At 35.1% G+C, this 21,735-nt stretch overlaps 1 protein-coding gene across 1 annotated transcript in view; it reads left to right on the forward strand.

Annotated features, from left to right (window-relative positions):
• CCDC141 (coiled-coil domain containing 141) overlaps nt 1-21,735 on the forward strand; it is a gene marked incomplete at its 5' end in the record, with an annotated part of 102,122 nt that overhangs the window by 70,416 nt on the left and 9,971 nt on the right. The window contains 8 exons of the mRNA XM_082312438.1: nt 4,719-4,859; nt 6,940-7,134; nt 8,759-8,942; nt 10,238-10,347; nt 12,940-13,047; nt 13,681-13,764; nt 17,464-18,344; nt 20,323-20,495. Coding sequence (XP_082168564.1) covers nt 4,719-4,859; nt 6,940-7,134; nt 8,759-8,942; nt 10,238-10,347; nt 12,940-13,047; nt 13,681-13,764; nt 17,464-18,344; nt 20,323-20,495 — 1,876 coding nt within the window. The remainder of the gene's footprint in view (nt 1-4,718; nt 4,860-6,939; nt 7,135-8,758; nt 8,943-10,237; nt 10,348-12,939; nt 13,048-13,680; nt 13,765-17,463; nt 18,345-20,322; nt 20,496-21,735) is intronic.

The following is a 21,735-nucleotide window of genomic DNA, read 5'->3' on the forward strand; positions in this document are numbered from 1 at the left end:
AACAGATAATTTAGTTGTGATTTACCAGTGTACAGAGCAAACTTTAAAGTTGACTGAAAATATTTGGAGTTTGGCTGTAAATAGTTAAATTAATTTACATTTAATATGGTGAATTTAAGTGTGTAAATAAAGTACGTGAGTGAGGGCTTTGGTGATTAGGACTCACTGGTGTTTGAAAATATCATACTTAGTGGACTTGGCTAGCTCCCTGTGTTTGTAACATCTTAGTGCTTCTATAAGAAGCAAGGAAACACATGCTTAAATTTATAGCCAAGGATACATAGCATGAGTTTTGAAACAGTCTTGGAGGACAGAAGAGTAAAATGCATGCCTTTTGTGTGCCTTCTCTAATTTAAAGAGAATTTGCAAAGGCCAAAAAAAGGATTTATGCCCTCTACATCTTTGAAAGGTATAAGAAAAGCTCGTACTAACTTTGAGATCTGTATTTGCCAGTTTGGGCTTCCTGCTTCACTAACTAGCTTGGGTAGCAGCCTCTGAAGAGCCAAAACTTCACTGCATTGCACTGCAACCATTTACAATAGAGCTGAGTCAAACCTCAGGTAACTGTAGCTTAATACTACACTGAATCTGTTCATGGGATGAGAAGTGGCACAGTTCTTTACATAAGATAACTTTTGCAATGAAAAAGCCTTTTCTTTAGGTGATCATTTTAAAAATAACATTTATGCATGTCTGCACAAAATTTGCGACAGAAGATTGACATCCTGAAGTAGGTTCTCAGCTCTCCCCAGTCATCTCTTCTTTCCTCTTCATCATATCATTATTTATACACTTATGGAAAGGTACTGAAAATGTGAATTTTAACCATGGAGGGTAATGAGCTATCTCTGTCACAAGTCAGTAGGAACTGATACTTCTTAGCACGTTTCTTACCTTGTAATTTATTTTGATTGTGGTCCCAGAATTAAAGAAATTATTAATTACTTGAACAGCACCTTTTCTTTCTTCCCATTTTCTGGCTGGCTTTGCTTCTGTCCTTTCTTTCATCTTTGCCATGTTTTCAGCAACCTGTTTTCATGGGCTATTTTGATTATTAGTGTTAGTAAAAGTTTTATGTGTGAATAAAAAGGGAAGGGTAAGTGGCTAACAACACTGAAGTACCTCCTAGAGTGGCTAACACAGGAATCAAAGCATTTTACTGGAACTGTACTGTTAACAAAACCATGTTTAAAGTGGCTTTATAACTTGCTTTTTCCATTTATTTCATAGTTGTGTGATAAATCAGAGCAATTGGCACCTAAACCCCTCTCCTCCACTATCATTCTCAACTCATGACAGGCCAACTATAGTTAGGAACAGCTGCCTGACTAATGACTATGACACAATGGACAAGTTACAAAGTTCCATTAAACTTGTGGGCTGAAGTCACTGAAGCATATTATGGTGTGTAGTTCCTTTAGTATTTCTCATTTAATTTTGCAGAAAATAGTGGAAAATTGAGATACGTTTAGATTTCTAAAAATTGGTAGCCATATATCATGCTTGGTACAATTGCTGATGATAACAGGAGTTGTGTACATGTACTCTGAGGGGGTGATGTACAAGTCTGAGCTGAATCTGGTTTTTCCACTGAGGCTAAAAGAGAAGAGTGACAGCAGCTGCAGACCTTTGACACATGAGCCATCATATCTGAAACAAGGCGATCTAATTTCACATACTGCTATGAGGAGAGCCTCTGGCCTTATAAATGATCACTAACCTATGTATGTGCATAAGCCAGTGAAATAAACTAAAATAAACTCTTGCTCATCTCTTCTTTTCCTCAAAATTAAGCCAGCAAATAAGGCTCTTGTGTTCTGAATACAAAATATTGTTCTGCAGAAATGCTTTTATTAACAGAGGGCTTTTAGATAGATTTTATTATTCTGTGTACTTAGGTGGGATAAACAGCTTAAACTAATTGGAGATCACAGTGCTGGTGATAGAATTCCCTTCCTTTCCATTACAATGAGTGAACACCATCTCTCTATTCACTGCTGAAATAATGTGGCAATATCCCACTAGATGAAATGAAAATGAAAAATATATCCCTTGATGGATTAACATTACTATGTAATAATAATAATAGTGATTGATTGCTAGCTGTTCCAATAACAGTAGCTGCAAAATGAGCATTCATTACTCCTGCGGGGAAGGGGGCAGGGGGAATGTCTGTAGGACTTTTTAATATAAAAAAAGCCCCAAATATATTAACTAAATATCAAATTGTGGATGTGACCTGATCTTGTTAATACTAATCAAGTAAGTTACGTTCTTTTCATTTGTGTGTCTGGAGGAAGAGACCCTAAAGCATTAGAACTGCTGCATATCTTTTATATCGGTTCCCTTAGATAAACATAATTTTACCTAAATTATTCTACATTCTCCTAAAAGCAAAAGATTGTCAACCCAAAGGATGTGAAATTCTCAAAAAAAAAAAAAAAAAATTCTGTTGTTTTTATATACTTCCATTTCAAATTTTATTAATTAATTATAAATAATTTGAAAATGTGTTCATGGAATTGCAATGTAATTAAAATAGTACCTTTTATAAGGTACTAGAAGCATATTTTAAGCAGGTTTTTTACTTGACTGGTTCTTTTATCTGTTGCTTCAAAAGTAACTCTAATATCATAGAATCATTTAGGTTGGAAAAGACCTTTAAGATCATCGAGTCCAACTGTTAACCTAGCACTACCAAGTCCACCACTAAACCATGTCCCTAAGCACCACGTCTACCCATCTCTCAAATACCTTTGGGGATGGGGACTCAACCACTTCCCTGGGCAGCCTGTTCCAGTGCCTGACAACTCTTGTGGTGAAGAACTTTTTCCTAGTATCCAATCTAAACCTTCTTGGTACAACCTGAGGTCATTTCCTCTAGTCCTATCACTTGTTACTTGGGAGAAGAGACTGACCCCCACCTCACTGCAGCCTCCTTTCAGGTAGTTGTAAAGAGCCATAAGGTCTCCCCTGAGCCTTCTTTCCTCCAGGCTAAACAACCCCAGCTCCCTCAGCTTCTCCTCATAAGACATGTGCTCTAGACTCTTCACCAGCTTTGTTGCCTTTCTTTGGACACGCTCCAGCACCTCAATGTCTTTCTTGTAGCGAGGGGCCCAAAACTGAACCCAGTATTCAAGGTTCAGTCTCACCAGTGCAGAGTGCAGGGAGACGATCACTTCCCTAGTCCTGCTGGCCACACTATTTCTGATATCTAAAAGGATTCTTTGCAGTTGTCATTAAAATTGAATATGACATAGCTTTCAGAGGAAAAAATATTGACAAAATCAAATTTTATGCTTAAAAAATTCATAGTCCTTTAAAGATAATTTAGCTGAGTATGTTTGATATGCTTATTTATATAGCATTTTCTAATGCAAAGAATGACGTGGTTTATTAAAGGCACACTTGTGAGAGGACATTAAAGCAAACAGGTAACTGGCATTGGAAAAAAAAAAAAGATAAAGAATATAACAACCCTGTCTTATAACTAGTTCCCATAGTCAATGAACACTTTTTTAAATTATGTTGATTATATATGACTCTTCTTTTTAATGTGTATTAAACTCATTCGTGTAAATTAGCAATGCATCGGATCCATATGTGTGTAAATGAAAGTGTAACTTCCTAGAGCTTCATCAGTGTCATTCTTATCATCCTGGATTTTTAAAATATTTCGTAGATTAAAGAAAATGTAGCTACATTCTGTCTAAGTAACAAAAGAGTTTTACAGCAAATTTAATATAACTAAATTTAATATTATCTCACCTGATATAAGCCCATCTGAAAAGTCTTGAAAGACACAGATGCTTCGTAATCAGAGCTACTAGTTCATCTTAATTTATATTATTATAATAATAATTTTCCCTAATGTTAAGCTTGCTGCACCAACTCGGTGCGAACTGGTAATAATACTCTCACATAGTACCAAATCTATCTAGCTGCAGTTAGGCAAGGCTTTCTTTGGGTATCTGTTAGGCAGAATCTCTCTGCTACCAGACTCATAGAATAGTTATTTGAAAGGCAGGTGCTCATATAGTCTACATCTTGATCCTCCAAAGAGCTGGATTCATCTTTGTATGCTGTGAATAATTGTACTAAGATGTTTGGACTAGCATGGTGTATAAAATTAAGCCCCTGTGTAACTTCCTTTCAGAAGCAGGGCTTCTGAAAAAAGAGGGGGGGAAAAAAGCCAACAAAAAACCCCCAACCTGACATAAAGTAAATGTTGTATTGTAGGAGAAAAGTACTATGAATAAATACAAACCTATTTGTCCAAGCCAGTAAAACTATGTTTTTCTGGAAACTAAGCATGGGTATACATTTACATGGCTACCATTTCCACAAATGGACTAGAGTATGTGAAGGACATCTGCCTCTAGTAAAAATCAATGAAAACTCTCCGACAGGATTTTTTCATAGATAGCCTGAGCAAGGATCTCATCCTTTGCCCCAAACCTTTTTTTTTCCCCAGCCATTCTGGAAACAATACTCAGCATTCAGAATGCAAAAATGTTGATTTAGTAAGATTATGAATTTCCACTACTGGAAAGAAATTCTGAGGAAATAAGAATGCTTTATTAGATGGCATAGTATTATTAATTTCTGTATTAAATTTTCAGTGTTCAGATTATGGTCTTTTAAACAGCTCTTGAAAAAACCTAAATTGAAGTGTGCTGGTTTCTTTTTTACTAACAAATATGCTTACTCTGTTTCAGCTCAGAGAATCATTTAAGGATCTCAAAAAGAAATTCAACAATTTGAAGTTTAACTATACGAAGAAAACTGAAAAAGCTCGAAATTTGAAAGTACTTAAAATACAGATTCAGCAAGTTGATACATATGCAGAGAAAATACAGGTAATATTAGAAATTTTATTCTTTGTGAAGGCTTCACTGGTTGGATTGCTGTGGCCTGTGCCAAGCAGATCAGAAGAGATGTAAAATATATTGTGAGCTTCCCTGTTACTCAGCTTTATATCCTTCCCCTGTCTCAGTCACTGTTCTGTTTCATTGTTCTCTTTTCATTGTTCTATTCCTTTTATTCTTCCATTTCCTTCAGTGAAATGATGTTATCTCAATTCCTGACTTCTCTCTGTTCACTCCTTTTATTCTCCATTGTTTTTCTATTTAATCTTTTATTCTTCTTGCCTCTGTTCCTTTACAATATGTGACCTACTCTTCCTTCTCCTTAAAAAAAATAAAATAAAACAAATAATACCCCATCAAAATCAAGAAATCAACAATAAATGCACACGTATTCCCTCTTGCACTCAGCTACTTTCTTATCTTTCTCATTTCACTATGTAAGTGTTCAGAACCCTTTTTTGCATCCATTGCCTGGAGTTGATCATGCTCATTTACACCTTAGAACCCTGCTAGCCTGACCCATTCTTTGCATTCACCAGAAACTCTTATTCCAAAGCATTCCAATGACCTTTTTACTTGCCAATCAAAACTAGCACTTTTTTTTGTTTCATTTGCCCTGCCAGTTTCTTCCTTCACAACCTTTTTACTTGAAATTTTCAGTAGCTTCTATGATTCTATTTTTGCTATTTCTTTTGTTGTCATTCACTATTCCTTTTACAATCTTTTTTCTTCCTTTCCTGGTAATTTCATCCACAAATGCAAATTCAAATCACAGAATCATTGAGGTTGGAAGGAACCTCTGGAGATCATCTAATCGAAATTCATTCCTCAGAGCACGGTCAACTACAAAAGCTTGCTCTATGTCATGTCCAGTTGGGTTTTGAATATCTCCAGGGATAGAGACTCCACAACCTCTGTGGACAAGCTGTTCCACCCTCAAAGTAAAAAAAGTAGTTAGTTGGTTTTTTTATTGCTTAAACAGGATTTTCTGTACTTCAGTTTGTGTCTGTTGCCTCCTGTCTTTTCACTAGACACCACTGAGATGAGTCTGGCTCTGTTTTCTTTACTCCCTCCCATCATGTTTTTATACACATTGATAAGATCCACCTTGAGCCTTTTCTTCTCCAGGCTAAAAAATCCTAGCTCTCTGTCCTTGTATTACACATGCTCAGTCACTCAGTCATCTTTGTGGCCCCTTGCCGGATTTGCTCCAGTATGTCCAGGTGTTTCTCGTGTTGTGGAGCCTGAAGTGGACACAGGGCTCCCGATGTAGCCTCACTGGTGCTACGTAGAAGGGAATAATTACCTCCTTTGACCTAGTGGCAACAGTCTTGTTACCAGTGTATATTCTTACAAGTGTACATGTGGACAGTTCATGAAATACTTTCCTATTTTAAACTAATCTCTTCCTTTCCAATTAAAAATCAGGGATGTGTCTTTTTGCATCACTTGTAAAACAGCTAGCACAACGAATTCTTGATCAACTGGCAAGACCAGTGTTCACAGGATATAAAATATATACATGTATATATGTATACCATCTTATCCTAAAACTTAAAGGTCATGTTTATACCAGACATCATAAAGTACTAGTATGAACACTTGTTCCCCTTGGTCTTTGGGATTATGCTAGATTGTCACTGATGTTGCTTACATCAGATTCTTAAGCAATATGTTAATATTCTAGGTCATAAACAACTGTGATGCTTAAATTGACTTGTATTTGGTCAAAGACTCCAAAGGTTTAGTAGTATTTTTTCCTTTCCAGAGTCAAAGAAAGTTATTTTGTTCAAGGGCCTATGTTTTATGACTACAGATGTTTTTTTATTTTTAAACTGAAAGATGTAACTCAATTCTACCTTTAATAAATATAATTTACATTGATTTTAATCAGCATTGTAGAGGCCCTCCAGTTTCCTTTGATTTTTGAAAAAGCAGCTGGTACTTGTAATTTTTAAAACACAGGAGAAGAAATAGGTTTACATGGTTTTTCCCATGTTGTTTCCTTTTTATTTCTAAAAATAGAAACATTTTTGTTGCAGTATTTAACATTGCTACATCTTTTAAACAGATTCTTAAAAAGAAGATGGATAATTTAGAGAAGAAAGTCATTGGCTCTGTAGCAAATAAACCAAATGCTAAAGTTAGAGTACTCTCGGGGTCAATCAGTGACTTACAAAAACAGCTGAATGACTTTAGCAGAGTTGTGGAGGATTACAAGCAAAATCTGGATCTTGTGGAGCATCTGCAACAGATGATGGAAGAGGTACTAGTAAATCTGAGATCCCCACTGTGACTGTAGTAATGATCCAGGACTGGGATAGATAAAAGTGCTTATAACTACTTCAGGCAAAATCTGTGGCTTCCAAAAGAGTAGATTGGTAAAAATCTGTATTTTCTTCTGTTTTTTTCTTTGTAACTTTGTGGAGAGAGGGGGAAAAAAACATGGAACGTGACCATATTCTTACACTGCTATGCATACAACTGGGGTCTCCACCTCCATATGACTTTCATAGTGATTCAGCATATCTATGATCATACTTATGAACTCATTTTCTCTAAGTATATTCTGAAGCAACACAGAAAGTGCTACAAGGCCCTCTTTGATAGCAGTCAAACCACAAGAGCCAGGTTATCACAATACCCACTTCGTTAGTTGTCAGGAAGAGCTGTCTGTGTGGTATGCAATTGTGGAACTGAAATGTAAAATATTCAGTTCCTTAAAAGCTGTGTATAAGTTTTTTAAATAGAATTAGTTGTTAAGAATATGTATGTTTTTTTTTTTTTTTTCCTGAACTGCAGTCTAAGTCTTTTTGGAGACTTCTGTAACTTTTTTATTATTTTAATGTGTCTGAGGACTGCCTCGTGCATTGCCTTTTTAAAAAGGAAAAAAAAGTTTGTAACAGTATTTTCCCTCTTGCCACATTGTGTTGGTGCATCTGCTGTGAGGCAAGCACATTCCTGTCATCGTTGTTTATTTTTAGAAATATCATTGTTCAAATCTCCAAAGTGATCTAAATGCATGACAAATAAATTCCCTTAATGATGGATCACAACACTAAAGTTTTGTTTAAAAGATGTTTTCAGTGTCCAGTGATCTCATCAATGTGTCATTTCATATATCGTTAGCAAAGCAATTTGTTACCATTTGTTGTGCATTTACATTTTTTAACTCCCTCCTCACTCTGAGGGAAATAAATTATTTCCTAGAGCTAAAATTTAAGATTTCTTTTTTTACTCAGTGTGAAATATCACCTTTTACCCAACAGTTTTCTTTCAGTGAATAGGTACAGTCTTAAATACTGACTTTGGCAGTTAAAAGTGGTGATTATTAGCTGTTTGCTGTAATGATGCAATACAGATGATACTAAGTGAATATCAGATTCTGTCCTCCTCTGAGTATTGTTAACCAAATGTGTTTATTAAGGCTATGTTCTAATGCCCATTCTTGTAGGTAGAAAGATTCCTAGCAACTTTAATGGTTGCTGAGACCAAAACCCTGTTTGCTAGTAGACTAAATCTAAGCAACCTTGCTGCCCTTACAGAGGTATAACTGTGGCCATGAAATGAAGTTTGTGAGATTAGTCAGTTGATATAAAAGGTGGAAAGAACTCAGAAATAAAACATATGTTTGCAGAACCACTAACTAATAGCCTCACCATGCTTGTAAGATGAGCGTGGATCTAGTGTTTAAAGAAAATTTAACAGCTATTAATATTTGACACAGCATTGATAATGAACAAATGTTTTTCAGGTAAAATTAAAATTGGAAAATTTAAGATGTACTGTATGCCACTGATTATGGAAAGTCTAAGAATAGTCTAGTCTATTCTACAAAAGCTTGAACTGCTGATAATAATTCATTATAATGCATTGTTTTTATCCCTCAGTGTCAATTTTGGTTTGAAGATGTGAGTGCAACAGTCGTTAGAGTTGGCAAGTATTCTGCAGAATGCAAAACAAAGGAAGCAATAGAGACTCTCTACAAGCAATTCAATAAGTTTATTGAGCCTACAGTGCCTCAACAAGAAGAAAAAATTCAGCAGATTATAGACACCGCTAAACGGTTATATGGTGAGGAGCTGTCTGGTAATGTACTGTAGGGGAAAAAATACAATAACTTAGGACAGGAGGAAGCAGATTCCTGATTTGTTCATTTAAGAAGAAAATCCCATGAAGTTTAAAAAACAAATGTTATTTTAAAGTATTGAAGGGAAGAGGTGAAGGCTTTCAGAACAAATATTTAAAAAATAAAAATATGAAAGTGCTCAGCAGTCTGGTAGTTACTTGGTTTTCTGTATACAGCCTGAGTTCACCTTGAAATCAAAGTGTGAATGTCCTTGTAGTATTTATGAGCTTGGAATTAAGACTTCATGGCTTATGCTATCTCATAACAGGCAAGTCTTTGAAGTGAAGGTACATCACAATGATATACCTCAGTGCTGCGTGAAATTTTTGTGTTAACACTGTGAATAACTAGCGGTATTTGATTGTCAACTTCAAGTATTTTATTAGCAAAAAATGTAGACTGTTATGTAAATACTGTATTTGCAATTGTATTGATTTGGAACGTTTTTGACCAAAAAGAATGAAGGTCAACAAACTTCAGGTTTTGCCTTTTTTTTTCTCCCACTCGTAATGTTTATATACTTGTTGAAGTTATTTTATCCAAAGATAAAGTGACCATCCAAATGTGTAAGAATACTGTGTAGCCTATCAGTTCAAGTAGTAAATCTGAAAAAAATTCAACAAAAAACAGTCAAACCGTGCTTCTAAATTCCTCTAATTTACTGTTGAAAAGAGTGTTTAGAGAGCACAGATCGCTTTTCCTTTCTCTCTCTCTTTTTTTTTTTTTTTTTTTTAAACCCTTCTCAATGTTTTAAACATTCCTATCTGTAGAAAAGGAGCTGATGGAATGGATTCTTAACACCAGCTGATTAAGAACACTGGGAGAAAGAAGCTGCTTTGTGTTTTTTTTAAGTCATTACATGGCAAAAAGCTTCTCCATCCCATCTCTGTTTTGTATTTTTTTATAACAGGGATCTAAGTGCCTCCTAGCTGCATAATAAGGCAACTAGCTTAGGAGACACTTCACAAGGTCAGCATCTTTTAAAGCAGTATCACTAACCAGACAGATGTAATTTTGTTCAGGGAGAAGCCCAGCAGAAGACCTGCAGTGACTATGAGGGCCTATCTCAAATAAGCTAGTAAGAGGTAGGAAAGCACTTTGCTGCAAATCACAGAACTCCTTCAGCAAAACAAAACACAGAAAATGTAATTATTGTAGTATATTGGGATTACAAAGTATGTTGATTGTTACACATTTGTTTGAGGCATTCTGTTCTACTTTCATGTTGTTTTATTTGTAGGTATTGAAGAAGGACAGAAGTATGTTGAAAAAGCCATATTAAAGTACAAAGAAATCATTAATTCTATTGATGAGTTGTGTAGATCTCTAAGAGAACTTAAGGAGATTAAGGTATTTTTTTTTTTTTTTTTTTTATCTGGAGAATATATTGCATCTGCATCAACTTATCAGGCTTAGTGTCTGAATCACTACTTCTAACTGAGGATCATCTATGGTAGTATGAAGCATTTCTTAATTGTTCACTTTGCATTACCTTAGGTAATGATTGTAATGAATCAATAAAGTGCTGCTTGTTTATGCACTAAACATTCCTCCTAGGTTTCTTTTTCTCAACTTCTTTCAGAGCTGTTATTGCTTTCAAGTAACCTTTAGGGGAAAATGTCACAACTTCTTTGAGTATCTAGACAAATACTTTTTTTCATATTTCTTCTTCCCTTGGTACTGTAATGTAGGTAACTGCTAGATCTCCAAAATGCCAAACAATCTAGCTTGGCTCCCTATTGGTAAAATCATCCCAAAAAACGAGTTGTGCTAAAACCAAAGTAATTTAAATTAGAAAAGCATGGCTTATAAGATAAATATCAAAGAGAACAACATTTTTAGTTTCATATTCTGATAAGCTTCTTTAAGCATAATTAAGTATAACATATCAACTGAGGAGGAATTATGGAAGACAGCTGAGAGGGCTAGATTTCTGTAATAAAGACTCTGTTTACTCCACCCCCCACTCTCAAAGTAATACATCAAAAACATCCCACATGCAGCAATAGCTGATGGGTTAATTCTTCTGTGAAGTTCAAAGAGTTAAGATGCTTAAATATCCTGCTCTTGTTGATGTTGAATGTTGTTTCACTTCTCTGATGGAATTATACTATAAAAACTGATGAGCACTCAAATTATCCATAAATACACTTAAAAGCAGTAAGAGACGCCAAAAAATACGAATAAGTTCCAAAAGTCATTAGGTGAATGGAAAGAAGGCTTTGCCTTGTACTGTGACCATAAAGGAACTTCAATATAAATGCCAATTAGGTTTTTCAAAGTTCTTCTCCCAATCTATGTGTTACATAAATGCTGTTGCATGCAGGACAGTAGCCTCAGGTTCTGTCAGAACAGGGCTTGAACCTTTGATCTTTTTTGCTAGCTCAACACAATATGGATCTTTTCAAGAGAAGTGAAATTTCAAAATAATTGCAATATTTTACTTTGACTAATTTTGCTAATTGTAAAGTTATCTTTCTTTAATAGAGTTGTTTGGAGAACACTTTTTTCACACAGAACCATTCATAAGCTATTTACTGATTACTTTGACCTTTAATTTAGATAATTCTTTAAAAAAAGTCAATCAAAAGGAATATTATAAAAAATGAATTTTCTGCAAGTGAGAGTAGTTCTGCAACTTTTTTTCTGAATAGTTTTTATAGTATTCTGAGATTTTAAAACTAACATTCTTATTGAACATTTCCAGAATATTTCAATAGTTGATGTCTGTATCTTATGAAGAATAAATAATTCAGCAAGTTATCTACACAAATAGGTGCCATGAGTATGGAATACCATGACTATGAATTCAGTTTCACTTCCTGTCATTTTTAAAGCCTGACATATTATGGGGAAATGTATTGTGCAGTCTTTCCTGATGTTACATGGCTGTTGAATGTCAGAAGAAAACAACTCTTGGATTTTTCAAGTGCAAAATTAAAGACTACTTTTTCTTCAGAAAAAAATAGATTGAACACATCACACAGAATTATTTGCTTGTTTAATGTTAGAATGGAAAATTAATAATGCGGCACTTTCTTATAAGAGAACTTATGTAGGACTGTAACTTTTGGCCGGACAGCTAAAGATGTGAAATACACAAAACTGTACTGTAAAACTTTTGGTTTTCCTGACATTGTGCCACTGCAATGTTCTTTGAAATCTGTAGATTTCTTCCATGGTAATTTTAAAGGATTCATGAAGTCTTCATAAAATACAGTATGGTTGTCCAGATTTATGTTATGTAAGTACTTTGTAACCAGTTGTGCAGTATTTGAGGCTTGAGCTAGAAATAAGGATTAGCCAAAAAGAATAGTAAAAGTAGCTGATCTAAAATACTGTTAACTACATTCAGAGTGGTTATGGATGGTCCAGACGGGAAGTTGAAGGAGGGAGGAAAACAAGAACAAATGTAAATTCTGCCTGCTTATGTTTTATGCTTAGAACACGTTCTCCGCTTCCCACCTCTTAGACAAATTTGAACATTCTAGAGACTCACAAATGTTTCTTTCCTCCCTAGAACTGTTTTCCTGAAATCCTGATTTTTTTCCTGGATTTGTTGTTTACCCTCTTTTTTCCTAATAGTGTCACTTTCTTAATCCTTTATTTTCCCTTGCTTATGCTGGGTACAAATTGGTTAATATTCCTCAGACTCTTGACCAACCACTTGAGTTCTTCAGCCTTAGGTGTCCTGTACTTTCCTTGCCTCAGATAAGATCCCCTCAGCTTTGAAAAATGTTGTCTTTGTCCAGGAATGAATGAATCAGGTTTTCCTGCGTATTTTTGCCATAAGCAATTTACGCATGTCCTGATGACAGGTTTTAGATCAGATTTCACTTATTTTTTTTCTACTGTGTTGTACAGAGCATAAGTCAGTGTGTAGCTAACAATTGCTACCTCCTATGGTGTATGAGCTTACGGAATTTTCTTTTCATATGGCAGAAAGATGAGTTTTCTGAAGAGTTGATTACTGTTCAAAACGAAGAAAGAAATGGTCAAGAAGCATGTGAGGCTGTCATTAAAGACAAAGCAGAGGAACAAAAGCAGCAGGTTAGATTATTTTATTTTATTTTATTTTTTTAACTAGAACTCTGTTTCTTAAAAGGGTTTGTGTATTGCTGGAAAGTTTATTGCTTTTCAGTCTTGAAGCCTCCCTTAAGATGGGTGTTATCAATGTAGTCTTTGTACTTCTCTTTCAATTTTTTTTTAGTTACTCCTTTGCCTTCTATGCAATCCACATTCTTCCCTATGAATTTTATTTTTTTAGCCTTCTTTTTACTTGCCTATGTATCTCTTTTTCTTTTCTAAAATAATATTCTTTTCATAATCTTTTACCAGTTTTCCTTTGGTCCTATTGCCACAGTATTCTTATTGCAGATGTCCTCTTTGTGACCATTCCTCCTTCCTCAAGGGAGAGCACATTCTGCTTTCTCCTTTATAATAAGACTTAATGGAATACAAGAGGTAATAGAGGAGACTGCTCTTAGTATTCCCCAGAGCCCTAATATTGATATAACTCCTAGAAACAAGCTGTAAAAGTATTTGATTTGTAAGTAATATGCTATGAGAGAAGCCTCATACCTCTGAATTTGAACTAAGTAATGGTGGAAATTATGATGCTTTGTTGAATCATTAAGATCATCATCAGGGAAAAAAAGTGGGTTTTCAACATTTTTCTTTCAGATGGTATCAGGTAAATTGCTTACAAATTCAGAAAGCATTACTGAGAAGAGAAACAATACTCTGTCTCCTACTCAGACTAAACAGGTATCTGCTGTTCATGTTGATTTTTTTTTTTTTAAGTCAAATTGATGGGAATCATTCTGTGCTCTCAAAGGAATTTTACTCCTTAATTCCTTGCTTCTCAAAAGTGATGTGTATTGTTATAGATTGGTGGGCTTTGTCTTCTCATTTACAGCATTACAAAAATCCAACACAAAACAAGCACTATTCACACTTTTGCGACAGTGTGAGTAACAGGAAAGCAGTCATGGCAAAAACATGGTGGAACACAACTACAGCTGTCAGCAGTTCAGTATGACGTCATGTCACAGATAATCTGCTGTATATTGGTCCGACACTATACACCAAATAAATAACAGAACTCAGCATCAAATTGTCATCTCCACCCTCACCTCAAAACACTTAAGTCACATTTCAGTTGCCAAAATTCCATGCAGCAGAGGTCATAGATGAGTTCCAAAGTATGGATTGCATGTTGAGGACAATGCACAAAAGGAAATTAGATAGTGAAAGACTGGATATGCATTTAGAACGATAAAAATCCTACCAGACCACCATGTTTTGTTCATGGATATACAGTAAATGAATATGAAAGGTTCCAAATTGTCAATGAATAAATGTAGTCTTAGAAATACAGGCAATAAAAACACAGACCTACATTTTATGAGATTAATTCCTTTAGCTTAAAGAACATTTTGAAGCCTTGGGATCCTGGATGTAAATGTAAATAATTTACTATGTGAAATATTCTGGTAAATTGGAGTGGGTGGTAATATATTTAAGTCTTCAGAAAGGTAGGATATATTGGTAATTGATTCAGAGCTCTAAAATTTCCATTTTGCAAGCTGATAACATAGACCGATACTACAAGACATTGAATTGTGATGTTTTGTAGAAATTCAGCTAATATTAACATTCCCTTCAGTTCAATACAGAATGTCTCATAATCTGCTGATGAGCCAAAATTAAGACTAATTAATTTTGTTACCTCCATTCCAAGTCAATGGGAATTTCACCATTGACTTGGAGCCCAGATTTCACTCAAAATTTTGTGACTGTTCCAAAGAGCCACTCTCAGCAGAATCACCTCACCCAGCAGATGTCCATAGCTATATGTCTTATTTTGCTAGGCCACAGCTTTGTCAGTCCTTGTCAGACTGCACCTCAGCTGCCAAGGGGAGAAGTCAAGGGTATGTGAAACAGCAAATATCAGATGTGAAGTATGGCAACTACGATGCCTCCACCCTTTTCATCACTCCATACTTCACTTAAAGAAGTAGCAGGTTCTTCTCACTAGAGCTTTTCTGTCTTCTGTTTCCATCCTTTCCAAGGAAAGAGCTGGCCCATCCCCAGCCCTTTGTCTAGTTGGCCATCAATCTCTAATTTTGTCTATACTTCTGCAAGCTAGTTTTACAGTATTAATTTGCTTCAGTAATAAATATCACCCTCTAAAAAGTGGCCTAAACCTCCTCATGGAACATTCATCCTCATGCTTCTTCAATCCCAGGTGCACACCAGGGCTAAAAGTCCTCCTGCTGCCAAAGCCTGTCTGACAGTTTGCTCACTCACTGCCCACCTGACATTCTTTTCCCCAGCGTTTTCCCCAGCGTCATTGTCCAGCAATGTCTGAAATAACGCTGTTGAATTCTGTGATCTCCAGACAAGGTGACCATGAAACTGACAGCACATCCCTGCACTAAGATCCTAGATTAGTCAGTGGAAGATTCCTATATTGTCGTGGCCTTCCTGTAGTTACCTGAATGTATGACACTGTGTGTACGTGTGCGTAGACTCCTCAATAGGCAGAATGAATCTAGACCACTGATTTCATTCAGACAGTAGAGACTGGCTATTCAGAAGTTTTCACCTATGTTTTTTAAATATACCTGCTCAGAATTTAATATTCTAAAGAATTTTTCAACTTCTTAATATTTAATCAGATTTGGTTTATTAAATTTATTAGTGCAAGTCTGACCAAAACAGCCAGAATTTGCTACTGAAGTGCCTGTTAAAGCTTCATTTAAGAAAGACTTGCAAATTTGGTCAGGCTTAAAACTGAGAGAGTTACTTAGAACAATGCCGATAAGGTTAAAAGAGCTGGGTGATAGTCAAATTTGCAACCCCTAGAAAAATATATTGTACGAGTGTATTGGAATAAATCCCTAAAAATAACAATTTCTTAGGAATAGTTTACAATTAGTTAGAACCCCAATAAAAAAAAAAAAAATTAATATATGCATAAGGAAGAAGTAACTCAGTATTTATAGTTTTCTGAGTAATTGGAAAGGGGAAAAAATGACACATTTCACCAAATTGGAAAGTCAATTATAATTTATGATTATTATATCCATGATATATTGATACTGAAAGACACTTTGGGGGTCAGAGTTCATCAGGGGATGCTTGCAGAAAACACATTTAATACCCAAACTTGAACTTCATTTTACAAATGAATTGAATTATTTAGTAAAATAGACACAGTCAAATCCCAGCTTTCTTCCGGTCATTCATTCATGGATCTGGCATGAATCTGGCTTTGAAATAACAAATGTCTTAACTTGGAAAAACATCTATATTAAAACTACAATATCTACAAGACCAGGGGACATGTGAGGTTCTATTACTTCTTTTTACTTTTATTTTGTTAATTTTGTGCACTGATGATTAGGTTATATTTAGAGCAATAAAGCAAAAAGAAAGCTGAACCGAATGTGCCACTGCATTTTTGTACTGGATACTGCCAAAAAGACCTGGTTTGGAAGGCAATGACATCCAGTGTATCACCCAATTGATTTGAGTGAACAGTTCATAGGTGATAGAAATATTGCTTAGTAGATTACGTATTTTTGTATAGAACCCAACAATAAGACAATAGCATAAGAAAACATTATGGACACCTTTGATGAGAGCCCTGGCACAAATGAAATAGGCCTGAATATGTGATTACACATTTATATAAAAATCAAGAAGCAGAGAAGTAATCAATAAATCAGATAATGTCTTTGATGCCTTGGGATTAAAATTAATTCACTCGTGTCACATCCAGTTCTTTTTGAAACATGATGAGAGGGGTTTCTTTTTTATTCTGGATCCAAGATAATGTAAAAATTATTTTAACATCATTTTCTGTTAATGTTTGGACAAGATCTTGAAACAGCTGGCAAAAAATGAGGGAAATATAAAATGCTTGGAAAATATCTTAAAGATGTTGGTTTAATTCTGTAAATCTTGAACATGACCAGTGACTCTCTTTCTCAAAGAATCAAAGTCCAGTAGCTTGGCTATTAATACATTTTTATTGCTATGTAACTGTTTCTCATGTAGATGTAATGAGCCCACGTCCTCCTCCACCTTCCCCTTGCAAATGCTTTTATAAACAGCACCTACAGGAAATGTACAGGTTGTCCTTTGTTTATAGAAAGAGGTGCTTTATCTTTTATTGTTACTGTTATAATAAATGCTTATATATAATTATATCTTCTAGAATCTATCCAAAGAGTTTGAAATTCCAGTTAGCTGCTGCAAAATTTTCTGAGGAATTGTCCTTTTCCATGTGTTTCTTCCTGCTTTTCAGAATACATTAAGTTTAATTAGAATAAATATTTCAAATATTGTTGCTAGCTTCTGCATGAAAATGGGATGCATAGAAAGATAACTCATTCTCTTTCTCTGTTTTTCTTTTTCTTCTTCTTTCCCTTCTCTTCTTTCCCCTCCTTATTTAAGGAAAGGAATAAATTGGCTGATATTCCAATTATCTGTCCAGCTGGTAAGGATCTTGTTTCACAGGATACAGAGCTGTCATCTTCAGCCAAAGAGGATAGTTTACAGACTGAATTCCTGGCAGAAGAAATACCCTCCGGAGATGAATATGAGTGTATATCACCTGATGATATCTCTTTGCCACCGCTTTCTGAGACACCAGAATCCAACCTCTTACATTCTGAAACAGAGCTAGAAGAGCAGTGCTGTTGTAGTTCTCATAGTCTGCATGTCAGTTCCTATAGCTTGCAAATGCAGAAAAACCCTAGTATTAAAAAAGCAATGGAAGCTTTTGATCTCTTAACAAATTCTGCTTATGCTACAAATAATAGAATGGAAAGCCCATCAGATCAGTTTGAGAAGTTTTGTATTTCTTCAACAGATTCTGCTCCAAAAGCCAGAGCAGTATCTCCTTTGACTTGTAGCTTACAAGGAATATCTGAAGCTAGTACTGCTTCCTGCACTATAAATGCCAAACCAGTATATAGCATGATGAGTGAAGTGTGCAAAACACATTTGCAACACCTTGAGTTTCATAAAAGCATGGCAGAAACACAAGAACAATTGCATGACTCAAATAACTGTACTAAAACCCAGGACAGGCTGCATGCTTTGCCTGATGCATTCTCAGGTTTTGTGTTTCAATCAGACGCCAACAGAAGCTGTCAGAGGCAGATGGTCACCCGAGAAGAGATTAAAAGTTCATCAGAAAAGAACAGCATGGCCAGCCTAACTGGACAGGCTCCTAACTTCTCCCAGCTTCTGTCTAACAAAACCGTCACGGAAGGTTCTCCAGTAACTTTGGAAGTAGAAGTAACAGGATTCCCAGAGCCTACACTGACATGGTGGGTAGCTTATAATGAGAAGTAGTAAATATACCTATTAGCAAGACACCCTGAACCACTTATAACCAAATTAATTACTATATAGACTAGAATAAATGGCTTGTATCCTTTCTACTCCACACTTCTGCATGATTCCCACCTTCAAAATTGCTTTTAAAAATTAACCTACTTGAAATAATCTCTCTGTACTTAATTTTATGAATAATGAGAGCATCAAACTATTGCAAGCATATCCAATGTTTTTTTAAGCAAATGCATCGTATAGCTTTTATATTCTGGAATATGACATTCCACTTGTTCAATAATTTCTTAAAACAAATGCGCACTTCAGATTTACTGTAAGTAAATTCATCTGCATTTTTTCAGGATCTGGGCTCTATATATGGATGGACAGACGCATAGACGTGCGCGCACGCTAAAATATTTATATAGCCACTACATATACATAGAGACACACATTTCTATATATGTGAGAGTCAGTTGTCGAAAACTGGAGAGAGGTTACAGGTTAAAAAATACCCCTTAATGTCTACACTAAGAGAACCAGTTTTATGTTATATATTTGTATGCACTCTCTATCTCTCTCTGAGTTACACTATGTCTAATTAGATTGTTTTATACTGCATTTGTGAGAAATACAGATGACGTAATATAAACATCTTTTCAGATGACTTTTTAGAAATTCCCTGCTAAAGGGAAAAAGACTGAAAGGGGGGCAGGATTTCAAGGTTTTGGTAGTAGTCCTCTGTGTGTTGGCATATTTTTCCTAGAATTTATCATCATTTGCCATTTCTCTATTTATTCCATTACACTTTCACAATGGAGTCCTTTCTTTTGATGTATTAAAATTAGATATTCCTCTTATTGGAAACAATGTGATGTTAAGATTATTATTACACATGTAAAGAATTAGGCAAACTATAAGCTTTTAGTAAGCTGAATTTTCTTTTATGGTACTGAGAACAATACTGGACGCTGCAGCTTTGCTGCTATACTGTGTTGGTATCAATAAAGTTTCTTTGTTTTAAAACCCGGTATTCTACACTTTCAGGAGTATTGTTGGTGAAACAAGGGGTACCTTCAGTTTTATCTTATCATAAGAAAGCATTAATTTAGCTCAAAAATATATACACTATTGATATACGGTCTTTCAAAAAATAACATCCAACTGAAAGCAATTTGCAAATTAGAAATTTATGAAAACAGAAAAAATGTGGGGTTTTGTAATCAAAAATTCACCAATACCATGTCTTTTGTACTGATGTAGACATTTTAATGCATATACATGTGGAAAAGCATTTCTATGTTTGTGTTAAGTTAAATGTAGCTTATGCTGAAACATCACAAGGTAAGAAGAGCCAGAATTTTCCCTCACTTCCAATATGTAAATCAGGAGTCAATACCAATACATGGTGACAGAACCTCAAGTCTTAGAATATGACACCAGTTCTCTGAAATAACTCCTGATGCATTGTTATGTCCTGTTTGATGGTTTGATGATGTGAACTAAGTAAACGTTAAGTGGGCTGGGGTGGAGGAACAGGTCTTTGACTGTTCTTTATGCCGAAGACACAAATTCAGAAAGTCTGTACATTGCTTATGCATCTTAGGAGCCTATTCATGAGTTGAATGTGGATTGACTCAACACCTTACTAGCAAAAACATTTCAACACAAAACTGAGGGCCCAGGCCTTCGTGGTACTCTCTCCAATACTGCAGTGAGATAACTGTGACTTGTCCATTGAAAACCATTTTCAGAACTACATTTTCTAGTATTAAGAATGTATTATCCAGCAATTTGAATCAATTAAATATTCATCCATATTTACATATAACTTTAACAGTGAAGAATGAGAGCACGGTAGTGAGGTCTATCTCTTGCTGTCAATGTAGTGTTATAGAGGTTGTCTGAATTTGCAAAGTTCTGCTTGATATACAGTAATACAAATCTAACTTGAAAACTGACTCTCTGCTTCAGGTACAAGAAGGGCCAGAAACTGACTGCAGATGAGCACTTAAAGCTTTTACAAAAGGAGACAAAGCATACTTTGTTCATTCAGAAGGTGTGTGATAAAGATGCTGGCCTCTATGTTGTTCGGGCTAAAAATCTGAACGGCACTATCTCATCAAGTGCCATTCTCCACGTGAAAGGTAATAGGCCACCTATTACAAGAATAGACTGGATAATGCTGTGTGTCATCTATATTAGCATATCACTAATGTACTGGCTATTCACAAAATAAGTACAATATTGACTGCACTGGACTTAATTCTCACATGTTAAGACAACATTAAATTTATTTTCTTACACTGCATCTTTCACAATCTGTACCAAACCACTTTTATGTCACACTCAATATGTTGCTTGTTTCTTTAATGCCAGTATTATGTCCTCATTCTCCTCTCTTATAGTGATGTTGAGATAAAAAAGTTACAAAGATTTTCTAGAATCTGGGGCAGACTTTTGCTTTCTAAAAATGTTGGCATTACAAAGTGTTGGAAACAGTCTTAATGGTTATAGGTATTAAATGTGAAGATACACCCAGGTACAGTGCTCAGATCAACGTATATTTTATGACATGGCTTTTTGGGGGAGGGGGTGTAGAGGGTGTTGAAATGTTTTTTAAACATCGAATCTATTATTTCCAACCACATTTTTCTCAAATATTTTAAAAATATTTTTATTTGTAGGATAAATCTTCTTAGTAAAGAAATCATACCATTCATGATTGCACTGGCATAGATCAGATTTAAATCTGTCTCAGCCCAGCAGATAGCCTCCACAAATGAAAGTTGCAATAGTTCCAATAGAGTTGTAATTGTCTGCACTACAAAGATTTGATCCAAAATCATCAGGATTTGTGTAAGTGGCACCTAGCATACAGTAGACCAAAACCCCCACATGTTTACAAAATGAGATGTTCCAACATACCAATCTGCTTAGGTAGGTGCTTGTGATACTTTCTCTGCCTTCTTATAAAATTAAAGATATAAATATTTCTAATAATCCACTAAATTGTTAGTATAAGACAAGAAAAATACTAGTTTATGAAGTGAGCATTTGTGCATGTTTAAAATTTTTAACACACTGATTTCAAACAGATTCAACCAAATTGGGGAATACTCAAAAGCGTATTCACACACAACAAAAAATTGTTTTATTTCAGTAAAATGGAATTCTCCTGTAACTTCAAAGCAGCAAATCCAAACCAGAACTTTGTTCACCTACATATTGCATTTCATTCTTGACAAGGACAACCACAAATATTATTTTTTATTAAAGCAGTAATTTGTTTAAATATTTGATAAAAATGACATAACTGTGCCAGTGGAAGATTTCGTATATAAATCCTCAAATGTAACTTCATTCTTTAGCTCCAGTGCTTGTATT

Source organism: Platalea leucorodia (genome assembly GCF_965183815.1).
Source record: "Platalea leucorodia genome assembly, chromosome: 5".
In the NCBI taxonomy this organism is placed as follows: Eukaryota; Metazoa; Chordata; class Aves; order Pelecaniformes; family Threskiornithidae; genus Platalea; species Platalea leucorodia.